This window comes from Pogona vitticeps, chromosome 2, assembly GCF_051106095.1.
Source record: "Pogona vitticeps strain Pit_001003342236 chromosome 2, PviZW2.1, whole genome shotgun sequence".
Lineage (NCBI taxonomy): Eukaryota > Metazoa > Chordata > Lepidosauria > Squamata > Agamidae > Pogona > Pogona vitticeps.
The window spans coordinates 61,531,596-61,554,769 of record NC_135784.1 but is presented as its reverse complement, the minus strand read 5'-3'; the positions used below and the strand labels follow the sequence as shown (position 1 = coordinate 61,554,769).

Below are 23,174 nucleotides of genomic sequence, written 5' to 3'. Positions count from 1 at the left end.
GATTTTTCCCAGCCAAAAGTACACTCCAGCTTGCTATTACACTAATATATTTATATTTTTACAATGCATATTTTCCGAAGTTTCCTTGCCCTTATTGGCTCCACCTCCAGTAATCCTCTGTTCATTGACACCGAGCAGTGTCTGAAAGTGCAGAATATCACACTGGAAATGCCAGTGAATAGAGGATTGTTGGAGGTGAAGTCATTCCAAGCCAGAAAATTGTAAAAACTGCATATCTTAAGATTATAAGAAGCAAGAATATATTGGGTGTGTGCATGAGTATCATATGATTAAATCAGGGCTTACTACGTTGCAATTTAAATCAAATCCACCCTGTTAAGTCCCAGTGGACATAATGGTACTCAGATTCGAATCGAAAGAAATGGGATTGTGGTGGCAATTTCTAATGTAAAATATTGTAACTAACTGCTGTGGTTGGAAAGTTTCAATTCCTCAGCCAGATTTCATGTTTAGTGGGATGGAAAGTGGAGGAAGAGAGAATTGCAAAGTCTTTGTGGTTTCTGTGACCCACACAAATGGGTCTGGCACCTGTGCAGAGCCATGCCTGGCTTTTTCTAGAGCTGAATAAATAGATTTTGGTGAGAACGCTTGCCCCCACTCTCCATGTGTGCATAAACACTTCAACTCACGGTGTTCCATTTTGCTCACTGCCGAAGCCACTGCATTAAGAACACTTGGGGATCTTTGAGTAGCTCATTTCTTTTTCACTTGTCTTCTTTTCAATATTGTCCCATATATTTTGAAGCTTTTTTTCCTATTATTTTTTCCCCTGTGGGCTTTGCCTGTTTCTAGTGACCTTTAAGGCCCTTTTTGAAAAACGTATCACCTGCAGGAGGTAGATAACTCCTGCAGACTGTCGCTCATAGTGTCTTCTTTGTCTCAGAAAGGCCCCTCGTTCACCGTCTTCTGTGCTCTGCAGCAGTGTAACAGTTTGGCAGAGATTTCCTGTTGGGGGACATCTCAAAAGCTGCCAATGCCAAGGATGTTCCTAATTGGCCTTTGCACACTGCTTTGGGTTGAATCAGCAAGACACTTTCACAAACTTTCTCCTTGATCCCAACAGCCATCACCCTAATTATCAGCCATTTTGTCTACACTGGCTATGCTGCTGATGGCTTTAACCTCATTCATACTAGGTTTGGTATCCATGCCACTGCAGAACCCTGTCTCTCAGTCTTCACTTCTTTTGACCCCAAAGAAAAGTTAAATTGGCAAAAGCTAAAAAGGCAGCCTGCAAGCATCATGCGTCAGTAGTGAACAGAATGATGGTGAACATAAGGGCATAAAATGAAACAAGAATATCAAGTGAAAGTCCTTCTGAATTTCACATAATTTTTATCATGCCCACCACCTTCATCAGTTGTGCTTTTTTGCCTCGCCTACCATCTCTCTCTCTCTCTCTCTCTCACACACACACACACACACACACACACCCATGTACACACGCATGTGTACACACACGTACACACGCATGTGTACACACACGTACACAGAATTAGAATGTTTATTTAGAATAATTAAAATAATCAGGAGAATTTAATTTGAACAAAACAAGAGATTTGTAGAGAGAAGAAAGAGGTAGTATTCAGGATTTAAAAAAAAAACTTTAGCTTTATAATTCTTTACCACCTACCCACACACACCATACTAAACAAAGCACATTCTGTTGCACAGAAGTTAAACTGCCTCAGAACCCGCTTTCTAACCAGCTCCCTGAACCAACTGCCACTTCTCCCAAACCTCATCACCCCACTTAATCTCACCAGCCAATTAACATCTAATGCCATAAACAAGCATTCCAGCACTCATCAATCATTCTAACACTCTTCCTATACAATACATGCAGTCCCAACCTGTATATATTCATACATACATCAGCATACCAACATTATAAGTAATTTACACAGGAATCAGGGCTGTGTCCTCGCACCAACCCTTTTTGGGATCTTTTTTGCTGTCATGCTGAAGCATGCCTTTGGAACTGCAAAAGAAGGTGTCTATCTCCGGACTAGATCAGACGGAAAGCTCTTTAATCTCTCTAGATTGAGAGCAAAGACCAAAGTCCAACTGAAATGCATGCGGGACTTCCTCTTTGCAGATGATGCAGCCATTGTTGCCCACTCTGCTGAAGACCTCCAACAAATCATGAATCGTTTCAGCAAGGCCTGCCAAGATTTGGACTAACAATCAGCCTGAAGAAAACACAAGTCATGGGCCAGGGCGTGGACTCACCTCCCTCTGTTACCATCTCCACAGAAGAATTGGAGGTTGTTCATGACTTTGTGTACCTTGGCTCAACCATTTCTGACACCCTCTCCCTGGATGTCGAGCTGGATAAACACATTGGCAAAGCAGCTACCATGTTCTCTAGACTCACAAAGAGAATATGGCTCAATAAGAAGCTGACGACACATACCAAGATCCAGGTCTGTAGAGCCTGTGTCTTGAGCACACTCCTGTACTGCAGCAAGTCCTGGACCTTTTGTGCACGGCAGGAGAGGAAGCTGAACACTTTCCATATGCGTTGCCTCTGACGGATTTTTGGTATCACCTGGCAGGACAAAGTTCCAAACAGAGTAGTCCTAGAACGAGTTGGAATATTCAGCATGTATACATTACTGAAACAGCGACGTCTACGTTGGCTTGGGCATGTCGTGAGAATGGCTGATGGTCGGATTCCAAAGGATCTCCTGTATGGATAATTAGTGCAGGGAAATCGCCCCAGAGGGAGACCACAGCTGCGATACAAGGATATCTGCAAGCGGGATCTGAAGGCCTTAGGAATAGACCTCAACAGATGGGAAACCCTGACATCTGATCGTTCAGCCTGGAGGCAGGCAGTGCATCACGGCCTCTCCCAATTTGAAGAGACCCTTGTCCAGCAGGCCGAGGCAAAGAGGAAGCCACAAAAGCAGCAAAACCAGGGAGCTGGACAGGGGACAGATTGGATTTGTCTTCAGTGTGGAAGAGATTGTCACTCTCAAATTGGCCTCTTCAGCCACGCTAGATGCTGTTCCAAGTCCTCCATACAGAGCACGTCACCATAGTCGTTCGAGACTGAAGGATGCCTAACTAACTTATTTGGCTGCAATCTGGACTCATCAATCCCAGAGTGAATTCATACCACCCAACGTCCTCCCTTATGGCATCTGGTTATCCTCTAGGTCAGTTGTCCCCAACCTTGGGCCTCCAGATGTTCTTGGACTACAACTCCCAGAAGCCTTCACCACCACCTCTGCTGGCCAGAATTTCTGATAGTTGGAAGTCCAAGAACATCTGGATGCCCAAGGTTGGGGATCACTGCTCTAGGTGACTTCAGTACTGTATTATCAAACAGCAGTGGACAAGGTTGAGCTGAGGTGCGCTATGCATCCTCAGGAAAGGGGTGGCTCAAGATCCATATATGTGAATTCACAGATGACCATGGAAAGAACCACATCAGTCTGTCCTTGCTGAGACAATGCTGCAGGAAACAACCTCTTTTGATTTGGCCCCCTTTTCATTACTGGTAACAATCCACAACTACAAGTCAACAGAGAAAAAAAGGTTGTTGTGGGTTTTTCGGGCTCTTTGACCGTGTTCTGAAGTTTGTTCTTCCTGACGTTTCGCCAGTCTCTGTGGCCGGCATCTTCAGAGTACTGGAGTAGGAACTCTGTCCATGCTCTGGTGGTGTTTGTTGGATAGTATTATCCTGTACCTGCTTTCCTAGATAACTACCATATTTTATTCCATACATGCATACAAACCTAGTCTGTGGGTGCCCTGCTACTGAGGTTCAGAAAAATCCTCTTCATTGGTTACATCCTGGTAGTGAATTGTTAAAATCTGGATTTAGTATGCTGCTAGATACAGTATATCATATTATATATACATTTTGATGTGGGCATGTGTGCATGCACATATACTTAGTGTGAAGATCCGCTCCTCTGTTTCTCAGTGTACACTTTTTTTAAAAAAAAATCATGTTTCTACAAATCCAACCCACTCCCGTAATTGTTTAAGGCGCTTTGCCAACTATGCTAGTTTTATATAAGGTGGAAACATGCCAGAAAAGATGGATTGGAAGAAAACTCCTATTTGTAAATTAAGTTTCTGACCTTTTCCTCACACAGCATAAGCCACAGAATATTTCTTAGACTCTGGCTGTAAAATGTAAATCAGTGTACACATTGATTCTCTGACCACTCTGTTTCATGAGTGAGCATCCCTGTCTAGTTCAGTAACACCTCCTTAACTTTTCCCTAGTTCTAGCATAATTTTCTGACTGTTAACAAAAGTCTGGTGGGATTTTGTTGGCTGTAACCTGAGGATGGGGTGGGTGTGAGTGGAGGTGTCTTCAAGGATACTGCCTGCTCTAGACTGTCTTGCTTGTGCCTTATTGGCTGAAATCCTGTTGTTTAGCGTAATAAATCATGCTAAGAATAGACCCATTGAACACCCACAGTGGGGATTTGATGAGTTGTTTTTTTCTATAAGTTCTATTCAGTGTGCTAAAGTCAGTCACAACTAGAAAGCCCATCAATTTAATGGGATTTACGTAGGAGTTGACTCACCAAATCTCCACTAATTCAGTGGGTCTTCTCTAGTGTACTTAGTACACTAAGCAAGATAATTTCAGCCATTATTACACAATACTGTACCTCATTTAACAATGTTACAGAGTTTCAGATCCTGTTTAGTTCAATGAATAATTCATCACCATGCACCTCCCCATACCCATAGGTCTTCTAAAAATACCATGTTTTCTGTCCTGTCCTTTGTAGGACTGAGGATTCAAGGGAACAAATTTTATCCTAGTAGGACACATTTTTAAAACATTATTTTAAAGCATTAAATAGTAGGCAGGAAGACATACAAGAAATCAAAGAAGCATAACAATAAGAACACTTAACAAGTTTCTGAATACTTAACAGAGTTTCCATTAATTTTCTGACACCATTTAATTACATTACTTATATTTTACAAAGGTTTAAGTGAAGTCAGGTCCAGGTTCATTGGATATATAGTAACTGAAATGTATTTTCACGTTCAGATGGTCAAGTAAGGCTCTTTGTTAGCTGTTAATTGGACCTTTCCGTGTGGATTCATGGTAGATTAAATCTAGTGTTAGTCTGTTCAGTAATGAACTGGAACCTCAGTTTCTCAAATGAATCTGCTTCTATTTGATCTGTTCGTGATTATGTTTGCTAGTTTCTTGGCAAGCATGATCCCTTGTATTTGACCAGACCCTCGACATTTAGTCCAGTTGTGTCCGACTCTAGGGCACGGTGCTCATCCTGTTTCCAAGCCATAGAACCAGCGTTTGTCCGAAGACAGTTTCCATGGTCATGTGGCCAGCGTGACTAGACATGGAAAACCATTACCTTCCCACTAAGGTGGAACTTATTTATCTACTCGCATTTTACATGCTTTCGAACTGCTAGGTTGGAAGGAACTTAGAGAAGCAACGGGAGCTCACTTGTCACATGGATTCGATCTTACGATGGCTGGTCTTCTGACCTTGCAGCACAGAGGCTTCTGCGGTTTAACCCGCAGTGCCACCCCATCCCTATTTTTAGTATGGTATTTAGAGGCATGATTATTCTGATCCTGGGGGCAGCATATGGCTGTCACAACTAGTAATCATTGAGTATACTTGAGCACTATATGCAGTAAATATTAAGTTATCATTTGAAGTGTAGTTTCCAATTACAGTGGTGCCCCGCATAGCGACGATAATCTGTTCCGAAAAAATCGTCGCTATGTGGATTCGTCGCTATGCGGGGCAAAAAAGCCCATAGGAACGCATTAAAACACGTTTAATGCATTCCTTTGGGCAAAAAACTCACTGTTCTGCGGAAATCCTCCATGCGGCCGCCATTTTCGCTGCCCGGTAAGCGAGGAAAGGGCGCAAAAACACAGCAGGCGGCCATTTTCTTTACCCGGTGGCCATTTTGGAACCGCCGATCAGCTGTTTAAAAAACATCGCTATGCATCACAAAGCGATGTTTTGCCATTAGAAACATCGCAATGCAATCGCTTTTGCGATCGCAAAAAACACATCGCTATGCGGATTTGTCATTAAATGAATCGCTTGTTATGCGGGGCACCACTGTACAGTGGTGCCTCAACTTATGACCATAATCCATTCCAGAAGATGGGTGTAACTCGAAATGGCTGTAAGTCGCAGCACCATTTCCCATAGGAATACATTGAAACCCCATTAATCTGTTCCGGCCAGGGGGAAAATACCCCCCCCCCCAAATAAAATAAAAATGAAACACTGCAAGCCCTATAGGAATGTGCTGGGGTCGAAAAACAAACACACCAAAATAATAATAACAATAATTAAAGAAAAAAACAGCCAGCCCCAGCAGAATACTATTGGGCTGGGGAACACACACACACACACACACACACACACACACACACACACACACACACACACACACACACACACACACACACACACACACACACACACACACACACACACACACACACCGAACGTGATGGGGCTGGGGAAAATAACACCAAAACACACAAAAAATCACAGCACAGAAACATTACCCCCACCAACCCACCCTGCAAAACAAAGTAAATGTACAGTACTTACTCAAGAGCAGAAAGCAGCACCAGGCAGTCCGAAGCCTCCCCTAACCACTCACTCTAACCATTGGGGAGAAAGAGCTACAAAGAAGCAGCCTCTTCGCCGACTTACGATTAGTACATTTGAATTCCCCGACCTTTTTCCTGTTGCAACTCGAAGCTCAGGTTGCTATCAAAGCAAAATTTTGCGGACAGAGCTGGTCGCAACTTAAAATGGTCGTAAGACGGGACGTTCGGAAGTCGAGGTACCACTGTAATATGTATTTAGAATACTATCTAAAAACACAAGGATGCATTGGAGGTTGTGGTGTACAACCTTACATCTGAGAAATCTCATTTTTCCTTTTCTGACTTCCTTCTGGTGCTACTGCGTAGAACAAATGTGGATGGAATGCGATGGAGGAGGCTTGCCTCTATGACCCACATACTGTGTATATCCCATTTACTACTACAAAGAAGCCTTTTCTTCTTGTTTCTCCACTGATGTGTATTCTCTAACAATATTACAGTTTAAGATTCTACCCTGTAGACTCTCAGCATAGTGCTGTGACAGAGTCTTGAGAAATGAGAACGGAATTCTCAGTGAGAAATTAGCTGGTGTAATTATTAGTATTTCGGTAATTACCAGCATCAGGATGAGGAGAAAGGTTAATAAGGAGTTTTTTGGGTAAATGTTTTATTCCCTTGAGTGGAAGGGGGGAAATAATGGGCAGGAAAAAAAGTCACTTCTTGGTGAAGTTACTCTAGTTTTACAGACATCTTTTACATCCTAGACTACCACATTCTTATGCACAACATATGTGTGAGAATTTTGATGGAAATTGTTAAATCCTTGGTAACTCCACTAGATGTGTTTTCTTGCAAGAAAGGATCTAGAAATAGTTATCTTTCAGCTGTGCACAAAGCCAACTCTGCTTTAAGCATGTGGAGATAAAATAACCCTGGAGAGGGGTGAGGTATAAGACATTTATTCTACCTCTTCTGTGAGTAAAGATGATTGTGTTTAATATATTCACGAAGGCTTTGGTTGTGTTTCTTTCAATCCATTTTCCTCTCTTTTTTGATGATGAAATACATTTCCCATTTCTTAAGAGACCCTTTTTTCCCTCTGTTTGTCATTGACCTACACTGCATGTGAATTTCTAAGAGATATACCAGAACGCCCCCTGGGATCATGAAAAGAGAACCACACTGTTAACGCATTTTGGCAGGTGTGCTCACTTCTCTGCAAATGCCTGGAGGATAACAAAGGGGAAGTGTGGTAAAAACATGTCCTGTACAGCTGTGCATAGCATTGCTCTTGCTCTTTCTCCTTCTTTGTGTTTACATAATTTGACTCCTTGAGCATAACCAGTTAGCACTGGGCAGCTTCATAGGTAAAAGTCTTCTGCTGTCCCTATGTAGGATGTGTGCATAGAAATACTCATTTGTTGTAATACACTGGGAATTACAGAGTGCACTCAAGAAAGGTAAACTTGGAAACAGTCACTCCCTTGCTGTCTGTAGGAAATGTGAATCAGTTTAACCAAACAGGGAAATTTTGTGAGCATCTCATCAGTGTAAGTTTGTGAGATGATAGGGGGGGACATCCTGCCTGCTCCTTAGATGTTGCCACTACGGTAGTACCTCTGTTTATGTATGCCTCAGTTTAGGTGATTTTCGGTTTATGAGCCGAAATCTATAAGAAATAATGCCTTGGTTCACGTTTTTTTATGGGGGGGGGTTTCACTGTACGAAAAGGACGCATCGTGCCTGGAGGTTTCTAGCGCCACCCCCATTGCTATGGCAATCCGCGTTCTGGTTACATACCGTAATTTCCGCATTACATAACGTCCTGGATAATGGATTAATTTCATAAACCGAGGTACTACTGTACTTACAAGGTTCTCAAGTATGTGATACTATGTATTTGAAGATAATTCTCTGAATCTGTTCCCTGTTGCATTCTTCAACTTTCTCGGCTGTTGCAACCGTCTCACAAAAACAGTCATTTTCAAAGGTGCCGTATCTCTTCCATATAAAGGGTTTCGTAAACACTCCAGGGTTCTGCAATAAACTCCATAGCTGCTGCCTTTGTTCTACTGGGAATAAGCATGAACATTGGATTGGGGTCCATTCTTGTGACACATACACCACAAATCAAGTCCAGATCTTCTTCTTCAGGCCACGTTTGTGACCATACTAATGTAGCCCCACCTGTTCTGGTAAGACAGCAGATGCTGACATAGCACAGGAGAGTAAAAGGAGCCTTTACTTGACTCTTTGACATACTTCCTACTCCTGTTCAGGTTTATCACAAGCTTCAGTGATATTTCCCATTTCTGTAATAGGTTGGACAGTCCTACCTTGCATAGCTTTAAAAAAAATCACATGCCTTTTAACTCAGAAATAAGTCCTACTGTGTCTAAGGAGAGTTAATGCTCCTAAAGGCTTTCAGTGTAAACTGCCTATATAGAACAAAGGATGGGGAGTTTCTTTTAGTCCAAGGGGGTGAATTTTGGAGAAATTCTTGGGACTGACTCCCTGGTGGTGCCTGGGGCAAAGGGGATCGACCAAAAATTCCAGAATATTTTAGCTTAACGTTCTTGGTGTCACTTATTAAATCTTAGGAAGAAGCACCACAACTTTGTTTAGAATAGGAAAAACATGTGCGCAAACAATGCTATCAGAGAGAGGATTGTGTAGTCATCTAAGGAATTTCAGAGGGGTGGATTTGGCCTGAGGTTCATGATCTCTGTTGTGGAATGGGCTTTTCCCTACAGTGGGAATTTCCTGGTCCTGTGGAATTTCAAGTCAAAGTAAAGTGACCCGATTGATATTCTTTCTTCCTACATAAAGTCCAGAGTGGTGCACTTGGGATTGTCTCATCATGTTCTCTTAACCACTGCTGAGGTAAGTTAAGTTAAGGGAAGGTGACCTAAAGTCACCAGTTAACTTCATGGCTGGTTAGAGGTTTGAACCCAAGTGTTCCTGATATAAGGGCAACATTGTCATTGTTCTAGTGCCACTCTGGCTTTGGATGGGTGTTTTCATTGAGTTGTTACTGTGGAGTTTTGCTGTGAGAGAACTTACTCACTTTCCCAGGACTCCACAGTGTATTTAAATACTTCCAGAAATACCCAGTTGTTAAATGTTTACTGCTGGAAGGACTAAAACCCCCACAGATCAATTTTATTTCAGGGTGCGATAGTATTGATTGGGCTATAAATGTGGCCCATAAAGGGATCGGAAAGGTGCATTCTTCATGGCAGTGCAATGAAGCCTGTATCAAACTATCACCATGTTTTAAAAAGAGGAAGGCATGGATTATTTCTTTTTTTTCTCACAACTGGTAGCTTCAGCTGAAGACGCTTCTAATTATTGCAGTGTTTGATAATAAGAAGTACAAAATATATGTGGTAATATCTTTTTAGCTAACTGTTAGGCTTATAGTAGTATACAACATTTAGAATTGAAACAAGTTCATTATCAGATAAATGGAATTATTCTGAGAGAGAGAGAGAGAGAGAGAGAGAGAGAGAGAGAGAGAGAGAGAGAGAGATTAATGAGCTACTATGGACAATGGAACTGGGTAAAACTGAACTGAAATCTCCATTGAACTGTGAATCTCAATGGCGGACTGCAGCCAGTGATGGTGATCTGCTGGGCTGGGCGCAATTTAGAACTATTTAAATTATTCAGCCATTGAGATAAAGACCCAAAATCCCTTACTTTCCTCAATATAATGTTCTCCCTTAATGTCTTAGATGGACCCAGGGGAATCTTACATCAGCTGGCATCTGGGAAGACATTCTGAGTGACTTCTTATGTCTCTGAGACAATTGGGCTTCATGAAACTTTCTGATTATCAGAACCTGATTGGTTTCAAGAGAACATTTTCTGAGACTTCAGCCTCCATATGCTGGTTGTTGTTGTAAATCACTTTGGATATTTTAAAAGAATTAATAACAACAAAAATAATGAGGAATATTTTAGGACTTCTTAATTGGAATCATCAAGGATAGATGTTTCACAAAGAAAATGTGTGTTACTTTTTGTATGTGGTTTATTGTAATGCTTCTGGTACAGAGTTTTTGGATAGGGAGAAACCAAAAAAAGAGAAAGGATTAATTTCCCTTGTATGTAGAAAGAAGGGTTGATTACTAATGCAGATATTCTACTAAATTCAGATAGTGGCCTATTGACAAAGCTTTTAGCATTCAAATAGAAATAATTGACCAGCAGGGGGTTACAGACTCTTGTAATGATCTATATTTGGTATGTGGAAGAGAAAGCTTGCAGAATCAATGCAGGCTTCCCTTTCAAGGTCTTGAATTTCAGGTTAACTCAAAAGCTGCTTCAATTTACAATAGAAGCATGTGTTTAAAATGTACCCTATACCTACTTATACCTTGGAGTGTGTGAAGCCAGGCAACATGGCTTCCTTTCACAAGGTCTGCACCATGGAAACATGCAGCAGGGAGTCAAAGTCTATTATGGCTCCCTGTGGTATGTATGTGCATATGTATATGATTGGTTGCCAGATGGGGGCAGCATAGAAATTTTATAAATAAATAAATAATTTTTAAAAAATGTTTAAAAATGTACTGTATATAAGTAACAAAAGAAAGGCAATATGTCAGCCTCCTATAGTTTAGGGGCTATCCATGCACTGGGATGGTGAACTGAGACAAGGTGGGGGGAAAAAAAGGTTGGTGGGGAGGTTAGTAGGGGAAATGGAGACTGTGATGGGGAGGTTTTGATCCTGAGAGATTAAGGTCCATCAGTAGAGGGTCAGGCTTGGCAGACAGGCAGGGCCAGGGCAAAGTGGGTTTTTATGTACGCATACAGTTGTGTATAAGTGTGTGCACATGCACACTCACATGTGCACAGACATTTGCTCACTCAAAACAGTTCTTCATCCCCACCCCACTCATTCACTGCACAATTCTACTACAGAACAAAATACACCTTATCTTCACAGACCTACTTATTGCATCCCTCTTGTCTGGTTTCAACATCATGAAATTAACTTACTTTCCTTTCTTCTTATTTCTTCTGTCCCCATCAGCCCCCCCATACACACACACACACACACATGCATGCATGCAGAAATAAGTCTTGCACGCTCACATAGAATGTGAAGCAGGGAGGTCAGCACAAGAAGAGCACAAGCTAAGTATGCTGACAATTCTCCTCTGAGAAGGTAGCCTGCACCATTTCAGGGCTTGCAGGGGAAATGGAAGGCTTGCAGGCACACATTCCACTACTTCTCTGGGCTGTAGCTGTGCAGCTGTCAGGCTGTAGGTGAGAGCTCCTGATGCTCACACCTGCGTCCCTGGACGCCTTCACCACAGGCCCAAGGCCTTTTCCCAGTAGGCGGCCAGCCTCCTCACTTTTCTGCCTCTGTCGATCAGTATTTCTTAGCTCAGGGGTGTCTTTCTTAATCAAATACATTTGTTTTACAAAACTGACTAAAAATAATCCGAGGCTGGTGCGCGCTGGATGTTTGGCGGTGAATCAAAGGCACTGTTCTAATTAAACGGGCCCTGGTTTGTTTGTGAGCTGCATATATTTCCATGTTAATCAGCCACATGCCAGGATCCTGCCTCCTAAGCCCCACTTCCTCTGCCTGATTGGAAAGTATGCAAATGGGTGGATGGAGTCTATTTATTACAGTAGGGGAAATGAAGCTGCAAGCACTCTGTGGGGCTCTCCCCCCCTCCCCCCAGTAAAGGTGGTGCTTGATTTGAGGGGTTGGAAAGATGAAGGATAACCCAGCGATATCAGAAGAACCTGAGGGTAATAAAATGAATTAGTTCCCATTAAGCCGTGGTCAAATCAGGCATATCTATCTTGTATGCCTCTGAATAAGTCAGGATAGTGACCTCTGTTTATTGCAGTCAGTAGGGAATAGAACATAAGAGGAACCCTGCTGGATCAAACCAAAGGCTTATCCATTTCAGTATCATGTTTTCCACAGTGACCAACTAGATACCTCTGGGAAGCCCACAAACAGGACATGAAGCCAGTGGCCCTCTCCTGTTGTTCTCAGCAACAGATATTTAGAGTGCCTTAAATTTAACAAAAATGTGGTGAGGGATTGTGGGAGCCTGGATGGAAGGTGTGGAATTACGTGTGTCTTTACTGGCAGATGTGGAACAATTGAGCTGCTGGTTTCCTGATTCTACTTCAAATTTATTGACAGATTTCCTTTCTCTAATATTGGATGAATCTTTCCTATGGTCTTTGCAGAATGAAGAATTCCTTCTCTTTCTGTTTACTCTTGCACTTGCTAGTCAGTCAGTTTGATTTGAAACTCAGGTTTGTTGCAATGTATATATAACAATGGTGGAATTGTGTTTTAAACAGCTGAGGCAGTTGACTATCAGCTTAAAAGGTGGAATGGTATATTATAGCAGCTGTCTTAAGTGAGACCAAGAGCCTGTCTCATTGAGCATCCTGTTTCTCATAGTGTTCAACCAGAAGGCCCTGGAAGGCCACAAAAAGGACATGCGTACAATCATTCTGCATTTATTTCCCTGCAACTCATATTGAGAAATGCATTGCCTCTAATCTAGGAAGCTGTATATAGCTAACGTGACCGAGTAGCCATTAACAACTTCATTGTACGTGATTTTTTCTGACCCTCCCACTTTACAAACCAACTAAGTTGGTAGCCTTCTCTACATTCTTGTATTGTGAAAAAAAATTGCTTCCTTTGCTTTCTCCTTTGAATTTTTTAGTACTTATCTTCATTAGATGACCCCAATACCAGTATCATGAGAGAAGGATGATAACTGTGTTCTCATTGCCCGCTTTGTAATATCATTTACATTTGTGTTTGTGTCTAAAATGCTAGTGACCACCCAAGTAGTGATGCGGCTACTGCCAATTTTAGAGGTACCAGAGATGGATTGGTTCCAGATTATTCAGGTCAAGCGGTGCATCAACACTTCAACTAGAAAAGTTAGGATTCGAAAGGACTAAAATTAATCATGTCGTGTGGTGCAAGATGGTGCCAGGTTGTTTACCATTCTTCCCACCCCCTATACAAAATTCAGTTTATAGGTGTTGGTCCGTAAAGCTGTCCTGGACAGAAAGAATTAATTATTCTGGCCAAGTAACTGAAGATCTCATGATTATTAGGCAAGTGACAGCTTAAATTAAAAGAATGAACTCTGCTATGTCTTCTCTCTACCATGTGTTGACTGTGGTCCCTTGTTGCCTTTTAATGCAGTTATGGCCTCTGAAGTGAAAGCAGGTGTTTTGGGATAAGCTTTATTGTTACTGTGACAGCTAATGGGATTAAAGCATTTATTAGATCCCTCTTTTGCCTAGAACAAGGGAGATGGTTGACCTTCTCTTCTTCTCAGCAAAGCATTCTGTGGTGCACCTCCCCCTTGTGCAGAGAGGGGGGGTGTCTTTGTACAGTACATTAATATCTTCTACTATTTCTCAGTATAGGTGTATCCCCTTTACTTTAAGGGTACTGTGTCACTGACACATAAGAAGCTGTTCCAGGTTGTGTTTGCCTTCTTAGCAGATTAGAGATCATTTCAAGAACAGCAGAATTATTAGCTTGCTGGAAAGCTCTGTCTTTGGGAAATGCTGACTAAAACAAAGTTCATGTAATTTGATCGTTAGGTTTCATAATGATATCTGCCCAGCCAGTGTGCATAGAGTGTAAATGAATGAAGAATTACTTAGCAGGACCTCCTGGCAAAAGGTGTTTGATTTTGATGGACGGTGAAAGTAGTAGTAGTAGTGCTGATATATTTCTGAATTCAGTTATTTGTGAATGACTTTAACTTTATTATTATAATGGAGCATGGAATGGAATGACATTCTCAGTAGATTAAACAGCAGCTGTGTTTTCTCCACCCACTGCTCTCCCAACATTGAGATATTGTTAATGGAGCCTTACTTGCCATTTTATTCTCCTCTTATGCAGTGCCCATATGATAGTATGACTATTAGATATTTCCTGCACTCCCCTTAATAAATGTTTGCACTTTTCTCTGGAACAAATAACACATTGTCCAATAGTCCCTCAATTTTTTTAAGTTCCCTAGATTTAACTGAGGAGCATTAATGTGCATTGAAGTGCATAATGTAGTTTTAGTTTAAATGGAAAGCAGATGGAGCCATTACTTCTCTCAGCTTTTTAAGAACGAGTGCTATGATTAATAGAAGGGTGAATAAGTGGCAGCTTTGATAAGAATATTAAAATGGCTGATGGAGTAGAACAGGCTTCTGTTGACTGATCAGATAATGTTGATTGTTCATTATTTCTCATTTTAGACAATAGTTTAAAAAAGGGTGAGTGTTTGAAAGAACTTTCTGGACTCTTCACTTCCTTCACCCATGTCTGTGGCAGCCAATACATGAGTTGTTGGATATTGTCACTGAACTTCTCCTTCACATTTCAGCCTATACCTGGGCTATGGGGACACTGCGGTCTTCCAGATGTTGTTGCATTTTAGTTCTGTTCAGCCTGAGCCACTTTGATTAGTAATAATAAAAGTCCATCAGCGCCTGAAGGACCACAGATTCCAGATTATGGGTTGTAACATACAGTATATGCACTGAGAAATCATGAAGTCTCAAAGATAAATACTGGAGATCTGATGTGCCTAAAACTCCTCAGAGAGATCTTTCTTTCCATAGCTAATGCTGTTTTCCCCCAGCCTAATAGCTACTGGCTTGGACTGGACAATTTATCCTTTTATCCTCCTTGTACGTGGAAGAACTCATAACAGGGTTTATTAACAATATTCTCTGTTCTTTCAGATCCTGGTGGACCCTGCCAATCCCATTGGACGTTCAGCACTGCAGTATGAGAATGTTGTGGCCCATGAAGGCAGCTCCATCTTGAGGGACCTGGTACTTAGTCCTGATCTCCAGTATCTCTATGCCATGACTGAGAAACAGGTATGAACCTGAGCTTGTCCACCTTTGGTTCTTTTGCATAACTCTCGAGATCAGCCCCAGTGAAGACTGTTAAATGGGTGAACAGCCCTTTCTATCTTTATAGTACCTGTACGATACTCCTCCAGCATAAGTCATAGCTACTTTGCTTAGGGTAGGACTATCAGATTGTTGGAGCAAAAGAAGAAAAATACCTTCTTGGAATGTGTCATTCTTCTTATTGGTACTATTGTGATTAGACATCAGACTTATGCAGTAAGCATAAGCTCATCTTGCTCTGTCACCCGTGGCACATTATAGAATTATAGAAAAGTGAAGTTGCAAGGGGCCCACAAGGCCATCAAGTCCAACCCCCTGCTCAATGGAGGAATACAATCAAAGCATATCTGCCAGGTTATTATCCAAGTTTTTCTTGAATGCCTCCAGTGCTGGAGTGCTCACCAACTCCCGAGGTAACTGGTTCCACTGTTGTACTGCTCTAACAGGAAGTTTTTCCTGATATTCAACTGAAATCTGGCTTCCTTTAACTTGAGCCCATGATTGTGTGTCCTGCACTCTGGGATGACTGAGAACAGATCTTGCCTCTCCTCTGTATGACAGCCTTTCAAATATTGGAAAAATGCTATCATATCACCCCTCAGTCTTCTTTTCTCAAGGCTAAACATGCCCAGTTCTTTCAGCCTTTCCTCACAAGACTTGGTTTCCAGCCCCCTGATCGTCTTTATTGCCCTCCTCTGAACTTGTTCCAATTTGTTAGCACCCTTCTTGATTAGGTTTTGCTTGTATTACTTTTGATTGGGGATCACAGATATAATCAGCTTATCTGCCAGGGCTGGAAATAGCTACATTTCCATTAGCAGGAGAACCCAGAGCTAGAATGTATGGGAAGGTTTTTTATGGACAAAAGGTATTCCTGCAGGGACTCAGTGCCCAAATCACTATGAGCCTTTATGGGTAAGAGCCAGCAGATTTAAATTGAACCAGTGATTCCACTGTGGAATCACTGAAGACAAAAAAAAGGGGGGGGGGTTAAGTGTGCCTGGAGTCCAGTGCTCCACTTTGCCAATTCCAGAGAACAGCTTGGTAGCTGCGCTTCAGAGTACTCAAAGCTTTTGGGTACTTTTCGAGGGAAGACCATGTGTGCTGCACTACCGTAGTCTAGGCTAGAGGCCGCTAAATCATGAACTAGTTAGGGAAGCTGAAATAAGACATTTTTCATCACCGCAGCTACACCTGATTAGGCTCATCGGTTTAATGCCAGCACTTCAGATGAAAAAATAAATTGGAATAAGAGCATACTGTTCAGGCATTTACAAATGAGTGGAGAACCATGCAGCAGGACCTGTCATTCAGCGGCCTCCTGTTTTTCCGAGACTTCAAGACATGTATATGTGTGTGTATGTTTGTGTGGGGGTCTGGGTGTAACTATATATGTTATATAACTATATATAACTCCTCTCTCTCTCTCTCTCTCTCTCTCTCTCTGTCTCTCTCTGTCTCTGTCTCTGTCTCTGTCTCTCTCTCTCTCTGTGTGTGTGTGTGTGTGTGTGTGTGTGTGTGTGTGTGTGTGTGTGTGTGTCCTTTTTATGTAAAATGTGACTACTAATTGTGAGCTGTTTGTATGGCTTTTTTTTTTTTTAGCAGCCGGAAGCCCATTTTGCAGAGACTCTGCCTGGGAAGCAGTGTTTCCTCCAACCTGCTGCTGCTACATTGGTCCTGTGCATCAACAACCAGTGTTGCCTGCCATTTGGTACTGATTACGGCCAGAACTTTGCGCTCATGGGGCGGAGTTTTCATTGGCGGGAAATTGAATATAATTACCTTTAGTTTTCCACCAGCACTGAGCTGGAACCTCGCCCTGCGCAGGGGAGGTTCCAGCTGCGACCGGAACCAAATGGGCAGCAACACTGGCTGCGGGTGCACAGGACCCATGCAGTGCTGTGCAGACGCCCAGCTTAGAGGGAGTGTTGCTGGGAAATAATTAATTTTTTAAATTAAATGTCTGCAAACAATAAATCCCAAATAAATCAAGGAACATCTCTCAGCTCTTGTAAGTGGGAGATATCTGTAGAACCTTCTCAAAGAAAGTGAAGCAGATGTAACAGTTGTGTTTTGCCCTTTAAGCTGGTAAAATTCAGGAAAACCTACCTTTCTGTCACTGCCTCCTTTCTTCTCCGTTTTAGATCTGTAGTATAGAATCCTTTCCCCTTTCATCAATGATTAGCAGCATTTACTGAAATCCCAACTCCCCTTGGAATGCATGCCTGTCTAACCCTTTCAGGCTCGCATGCTTGGCTGCTAAATTGCTCTGTGAAAACGGCCTCTTTGTTTAGAATGATTGAGGAACTGGCTGAAGTGGTACACCTGCTACTAATGAAAATGGTATTCCCTGAAGGACTGAACATTCTTTTGATAGGTAAATGGTCCGGCAGAGCTGGAAAAATCCCAGACACTTGATTATCCAGGGACATAACTGCTGATGCTGTCCTGAGAGTTGTGAAAGCTATCTTCAGCTCTCTGCAGGACTGGTTCAGAGAAATGTAAAATATTTTTCCACCAGACCTAGTCAAGTGCTGTCTAGAGCCTCTGCGTGATGTGAACATTTTTCACCCTTTAGGTGTAAAATATGCTGCCTTAATGTGATTGCAAGGCGGTTTGTCTCCACTACATGCAGCATTTGAAGCAGGGTGTGCAAGCTTGAGGCCATTGTGTTAGCTCAGTGCTGTGTCTGGGGGTTTCATCCACTATGGAGGAGTGATCTCTGGAACAACGAGTGGTATTTTTGCCCTTCCTCTTACCTGCTCAGGTCCCTTTGGGTAGCTTTGGAGTAAATCTTGAGGTACCTGCCCTTTGGCTCATCTCTGTGTTCATGCTTTAACGTGATAGATTTCTATCGGGAAACAGGGTTCGAACTTGGAGAGTTCTGAGCCACGTTGTGTTTAGGAGAGAGGTGCAGAACCTTAGACTGCAGCCTCCAGGGCTCCCCTATTCAGCTCACGGCTTTGCCTCTTTGTCGGCCTGCCCAGTTGCCACCTTGCATACCACTTCGAAAGGCTGCACTGGTATCTGTCTAGGTTTCAAAAAACACAAGTGCTCGGGGGGGGGTGATTGGGAGGAGGAGGCATCCTAGCTGGAAGAGATGCATGCAGCTGCCCCCCTAAGTATGACCCAGTACAACAACTGTTCCCCCCCCACCCCCAGAATTCCTCTGGTCTTAGTGGAGGCTTTCTAATGCCCAGAAATTTGTGCAGTTAGTTCCAGCAGTGCCGATAGCCACTCTTCTCCACTCCAGTCCCATCCCATTCCACACTGCAAAATCCTGATTTTGAAGAGCCCTCTCTGTCCATGCTATGTTTCATTGCTGCGTTGGTGCTCTGTCTAAAAATCTTAATTGCTTGAGGAGACTGGGGTGTTGAAATGGATCACAGCCAATGAGGGAAGGGGTAACATCCCTGTCTGCCTACGTCCTGTCCCCAGTCAGGGGTATGTGCTGAACACCTGCACCCTTAAAGCTGACGGGGCTACAGTAGAAAGACTACTTGAACTGGGCACCATGGGGTCGCTTACTTTTCGGAGTGCTGTAAAGTGTATAGCTTGTCACCAGGTTATACTAGAACGTTGTAATGTAACATTGTCATACTAGCAGCTGGTTGTTGTTGTTTAGTCGTGTCTGACTCTTCGTGACCCCATGGACCAGAGCACGCCAGGCCCTCCTGTCTTCAGCAGCTGGTAGGGATGTGCATCTTGGAATGTTTTACAAATGCCATAATTCTCCATTCTAGGAGTTCCACCTCCCAGACCCAAAGCTAATTGTGCTCACCTACTGAGAAGGGTTTGGAGATTCTCAGTCTGGATATGAATTGCCCAGTGTAGTGGACTTCCACTCAGGGAGCAGTCCTTTGACTGAGGAGCCAGAGGTTGGGAGTTCAGTTCCTCACTGTGCATCCCACAAGAGCAGACCTGTGTGGCTTTGACAAGCTCCACAATCCCTGGGTACCCCCAGAAGAAAAAGATGCTAAATTACTTCTGAGTACTCTCTAAGGAAAAAAAAGCCCTGAAAAGGGTTGCCATAAATCAGAATTGATTTGTTGGCACACAATTATAAAGGTCTGTATTTGGCAGGTGTGACTCCCAGAATGGAGGATAATATGATTTGTAGTCCAGAAATCCTCCATTCATATCCCTAGCAGGTAGTACAAGGTGTTCTACATATGTCGTATGGAGGCAATTGAAGCTCCATGCATCACATGGACATTATTTCGCACCATTTTCTCAACACTCTCTTTCAAAATGTCAGGTGTTTAAAAAAGAGGAAGGAAAATGGCATGAGTTTAAAAGAGAGGACTCTCTATGCCCAATAGGCTAAATGGACACAAGAAAACTTGCCATTCAGAGTTCTTCTCAGCAGTCACAGGTCTGTTCTACCCAACATCTCTGTTGTAGGAGAAGGAACTGTCAGGTCCACGCTCCAGAGACAAATAAATATTTGCCATGCAATCCCACTCTTAGTGATGGTTATGAAATCACAGTGTCAGATTCCTGTTTTAGGCATTCACTTTACTGAAGGCATAAGGTAAGTTTGGGATTGAGAAGGGAAAAGTATTTTAGTGGAGGAAGTTTGGTAGAAAAGGCTGAGGGAAAAGCTTGAAGGAAGCTCCCCGTTTTCTAATAGCATAGCTATTTCTGTTTTATCCTGAGCATCCCTGTTAAAATCTTTTGACATGTGGTGATGATTAATTTAACAGCCAGAGCTTTGAATCCGAGTAAAGGAGATTTTGGAACGCTGCTGTTGTGTATGACACTGGTTGAGGAACCGTCCTGCCTTGTACAGGTCCCTCTCCTTCCTTTTGCTGTAATAAAAACAGCTTACGTCCATAGGCTATGGTTATCAGGGTGCTGGTGTAAAGTAATTAAATGAGCAGTTGCAACAGAGCTCAGAGGGCCTGCAGAATGAGAGGATTTTAATCACATCTGGAGAACCAATTAATACAAAGCTTGTAAACCTTTAAGGGTGACTCCTGTCAGATTAAGAAACGTGTGGATTATGGTTAGCCTCTGGAACAGGAACCATGCCATGCAAGTCCCCCAAAACTCTCAAGATTCTGCTAAATTGGCTATTTGATGACAGGGTGAATAAAAATCAATGATTTTAAAAAATCAAATTGATTTAAATCACGATTTAAATAACAATTATTTCTTTGATTTCAATATTCAAAAATTGGATTTTTAAAAATATAAATTGTCATTTAAATCAAATCTGCTGTGTTTAATGACAGTCTTAACCATTTGGTGGAGAATTAAAAATTGAGGTACCTGAATGTGAGTATGTGCCTTGCCTCACTCACTGTTCAAGGCTCATCTTGAATGTCTGTCTTTCCCACAGCTATGGTGCTGAAGAAACTCTGACATCGGAGCTTAGAATAAATCAGGCACACTTCATAATTAGCATCAATCTGCTTTCTTGCTTCTTGCAGTGATGAGACAAAATCTGTTGACAGTCTGTTCAGTGGAACCTAGTTTGAAATAACCAGGTATGAGAGTCTGTGATGTGGTGGAAATGCCATGCAACATAGCTGACAGAGGAAGTAAAGGCACAATAAAAGTCCTTCATGATTGAGCTGTGTGCATACATCAGGGGATCGCTAGAAGGGAAAGTAAGCCTCCAAAGTATGTCCGAGAGGGATTGCAAAACCTGTTAATGTGGAATGTAGAGCATGTCCATCTGCTCAAGAGTTGTTTGAGGGCGAAAGGCTGCCACTCATGCTTTCCTTATGGAAGATCCCAAAGTCAATCTTTGACATATCCATGTAGGACTAGAAAAATATTCTGGCATAAGCTCTGGAGGCCTGTGGCCAGTCCGTGTTGACAGTACTGGAGTTAGATGAAATAGCAATAAATAGCAGTAAATATGTGATACCTCAAACATATCTGCCTCACTTCTAGATTTATCAGCATACTTCTAAATTTGCCCTGCATGCACAATAGTTTTGTTTCTTTTTAGCTAACTCTCAGTTCATGAGACTGAGTTGTGTGTTTCACGAAAAATTTCTGTTTGACGAAACTTCTGGGCAATGGGGTGCTAGACTGAAAAGACTAAGCTGTACATTTGATACACCACAGCAGGCAAAATCATCCATCCCTGTTCATCTTCTTAGCCTAGGAGGGGAGCTTGAGCTTGATAAAGACAACGGGAGAGGGTGATCCGGGGTAAGCCTACACAATTTATTATCTGTCAAGGCAAATTGTACTGGGTAAGTCTGTATGGTGGTCCACCCAGATCTAGATGAACCTCGATTTAATACCAGTTTGAGCCCTTGTAAATGGACAGTTCTTCTGAGTTTGAGCTTTAAAAATCATAATGTTTTGCTTGACCTAAATCCATTTTGAAAGGCCTGTTTGTTTATGGCATGTCAGTTTCTTGTCCCATCACAGAGAGAGAGAGAGAGAGAGAGAGAGGCTGTGGAAAAGGCACTGTGTTGTTCCTTGGGGTCCTCTGCATTTATCAGAGGTGATTTCCTGATTTAAAGATTAACGGTAATAGCAGGCAATTGCAGTAGACCATAGGCTCCAAGGAAGTGCCATGAATTGTAGAGGACCTAGTTTTTCACTTACTGAGGCTGAATTCAGCCATGTGTGGAGTGACAGTGTTGGAGGAGCTGTATGAGTAGGTAAAATACCAAAACAACTCCTACCTGGTCAGAGGAGCTGATGTGGGGCTGGGGAGGGAACAGAGTGAAGACAGGAAGATCTCCCCCTCTTTTAACCTTTGGGGAAGCATTTAAATGACCCTCGGAATTCTTTCCAGATCTACCCTTCTGTGATGTTCTGATCTATTTCTGGAGCCAGCACAGACTGTGCTACAGTTTCTTGAAACTACAGGGCTGCACAGGAGTTGTACTGATGTTTTTATGTCTGCTTTTGCTAACCTAGACCCTTCCAAGCATGTTAGATTACAACATCAGAACAACCAGCAGATGTGTTGGATTACAACTCCAGAACTCTGCAGCTGGATATTGCTGTGCTGGCAGGGAGAATTCTCAAAGTGATAGTCTAACACGTCTGGAGAATACTAGGTTGAGGAGGGTAACACCTGGAAGATCTGGCCTCTTTCTTGCATGTAGAGCCTTCCTGTGAGTGGGAATGTCCTATTTCTACACTTGCTGTTGATCACCTCAGCCAAATGATTCTGGAAAGGAGCAGCTCTCCCCTTGAAATTGATTGACAAACGTGGCCACTATAATGACTGAATAAGGTATCCTTTGGGTCTGTATGCACTCAGATCCTATTTGAATAATGGGTATGCACTGCAGTGTCAGCTTTTGGACTTGAAAATACAGTTTCTGTACTTCCTTATTTGAAGGCACAGAAAGGAGCAATTTACGATCTGGGTGATTCTGTTCTGGGATTTTCGTTCTTGGACTGTGATTGATCTTTTTCTCATCCAAGCTTCTGCTTCTTTAATTATTCTCTTGTGGATATTGGTCCATGCATATTCTCCCAGGATTCACACATGAAAGATTGATATTAAGTATTCAAATTAGGCGTATTTCTTAAGTGCCGAATTGCCGGGAAGCGAGGTTTTATCTCATACTCTTGCTGAGTATTGTAACAGGAAAGATCAAGGGAGACAAGAAATGTCAGTTGTGCTGTGTGGA

General features: G+C 42.4%; 1 protein-coding gene and 1 long non-coding RNA gene across 9 annotated transcripts in view; one reads left to right on the top strand and one right to left on the bottom strand.

Moving 5' to 3' along the window:
- Positions 1–23,174, top strand: part of PLXNA1 (plexin A1) — a 389,988-nt gene that overhangs the window by 179,496 nt on the left and 187,318 nt on the right. For all 8 annotated transcript variants that reach the window (XM_072989530.2, XM_020801318.3, XM_078385248.1 and 5 more), the window contains one exon: positions 15,382–15,522. In XM_072989530.2, coding sequence (XP_072845631.1) covers positions 15,382–15,522 — 141 coding nt within the window. The remainder of the gene's footprint in view (positions 1–15,381; positions 15,523–23,174) is intronic.
- On the bottom strand, positions 1,508–15,442 carry LOC144586686 (uncharacterized). Its single transcript, XR_013541642.1, has 2 exons — positions 6,617–15,442; positions 1,508–2,572 (listed from the first exon to the last, which is right to left on the bottom strand). It is a non-coding gene; the product is annotated as an uncharacterized LOC144586686 (long non-coding RNA).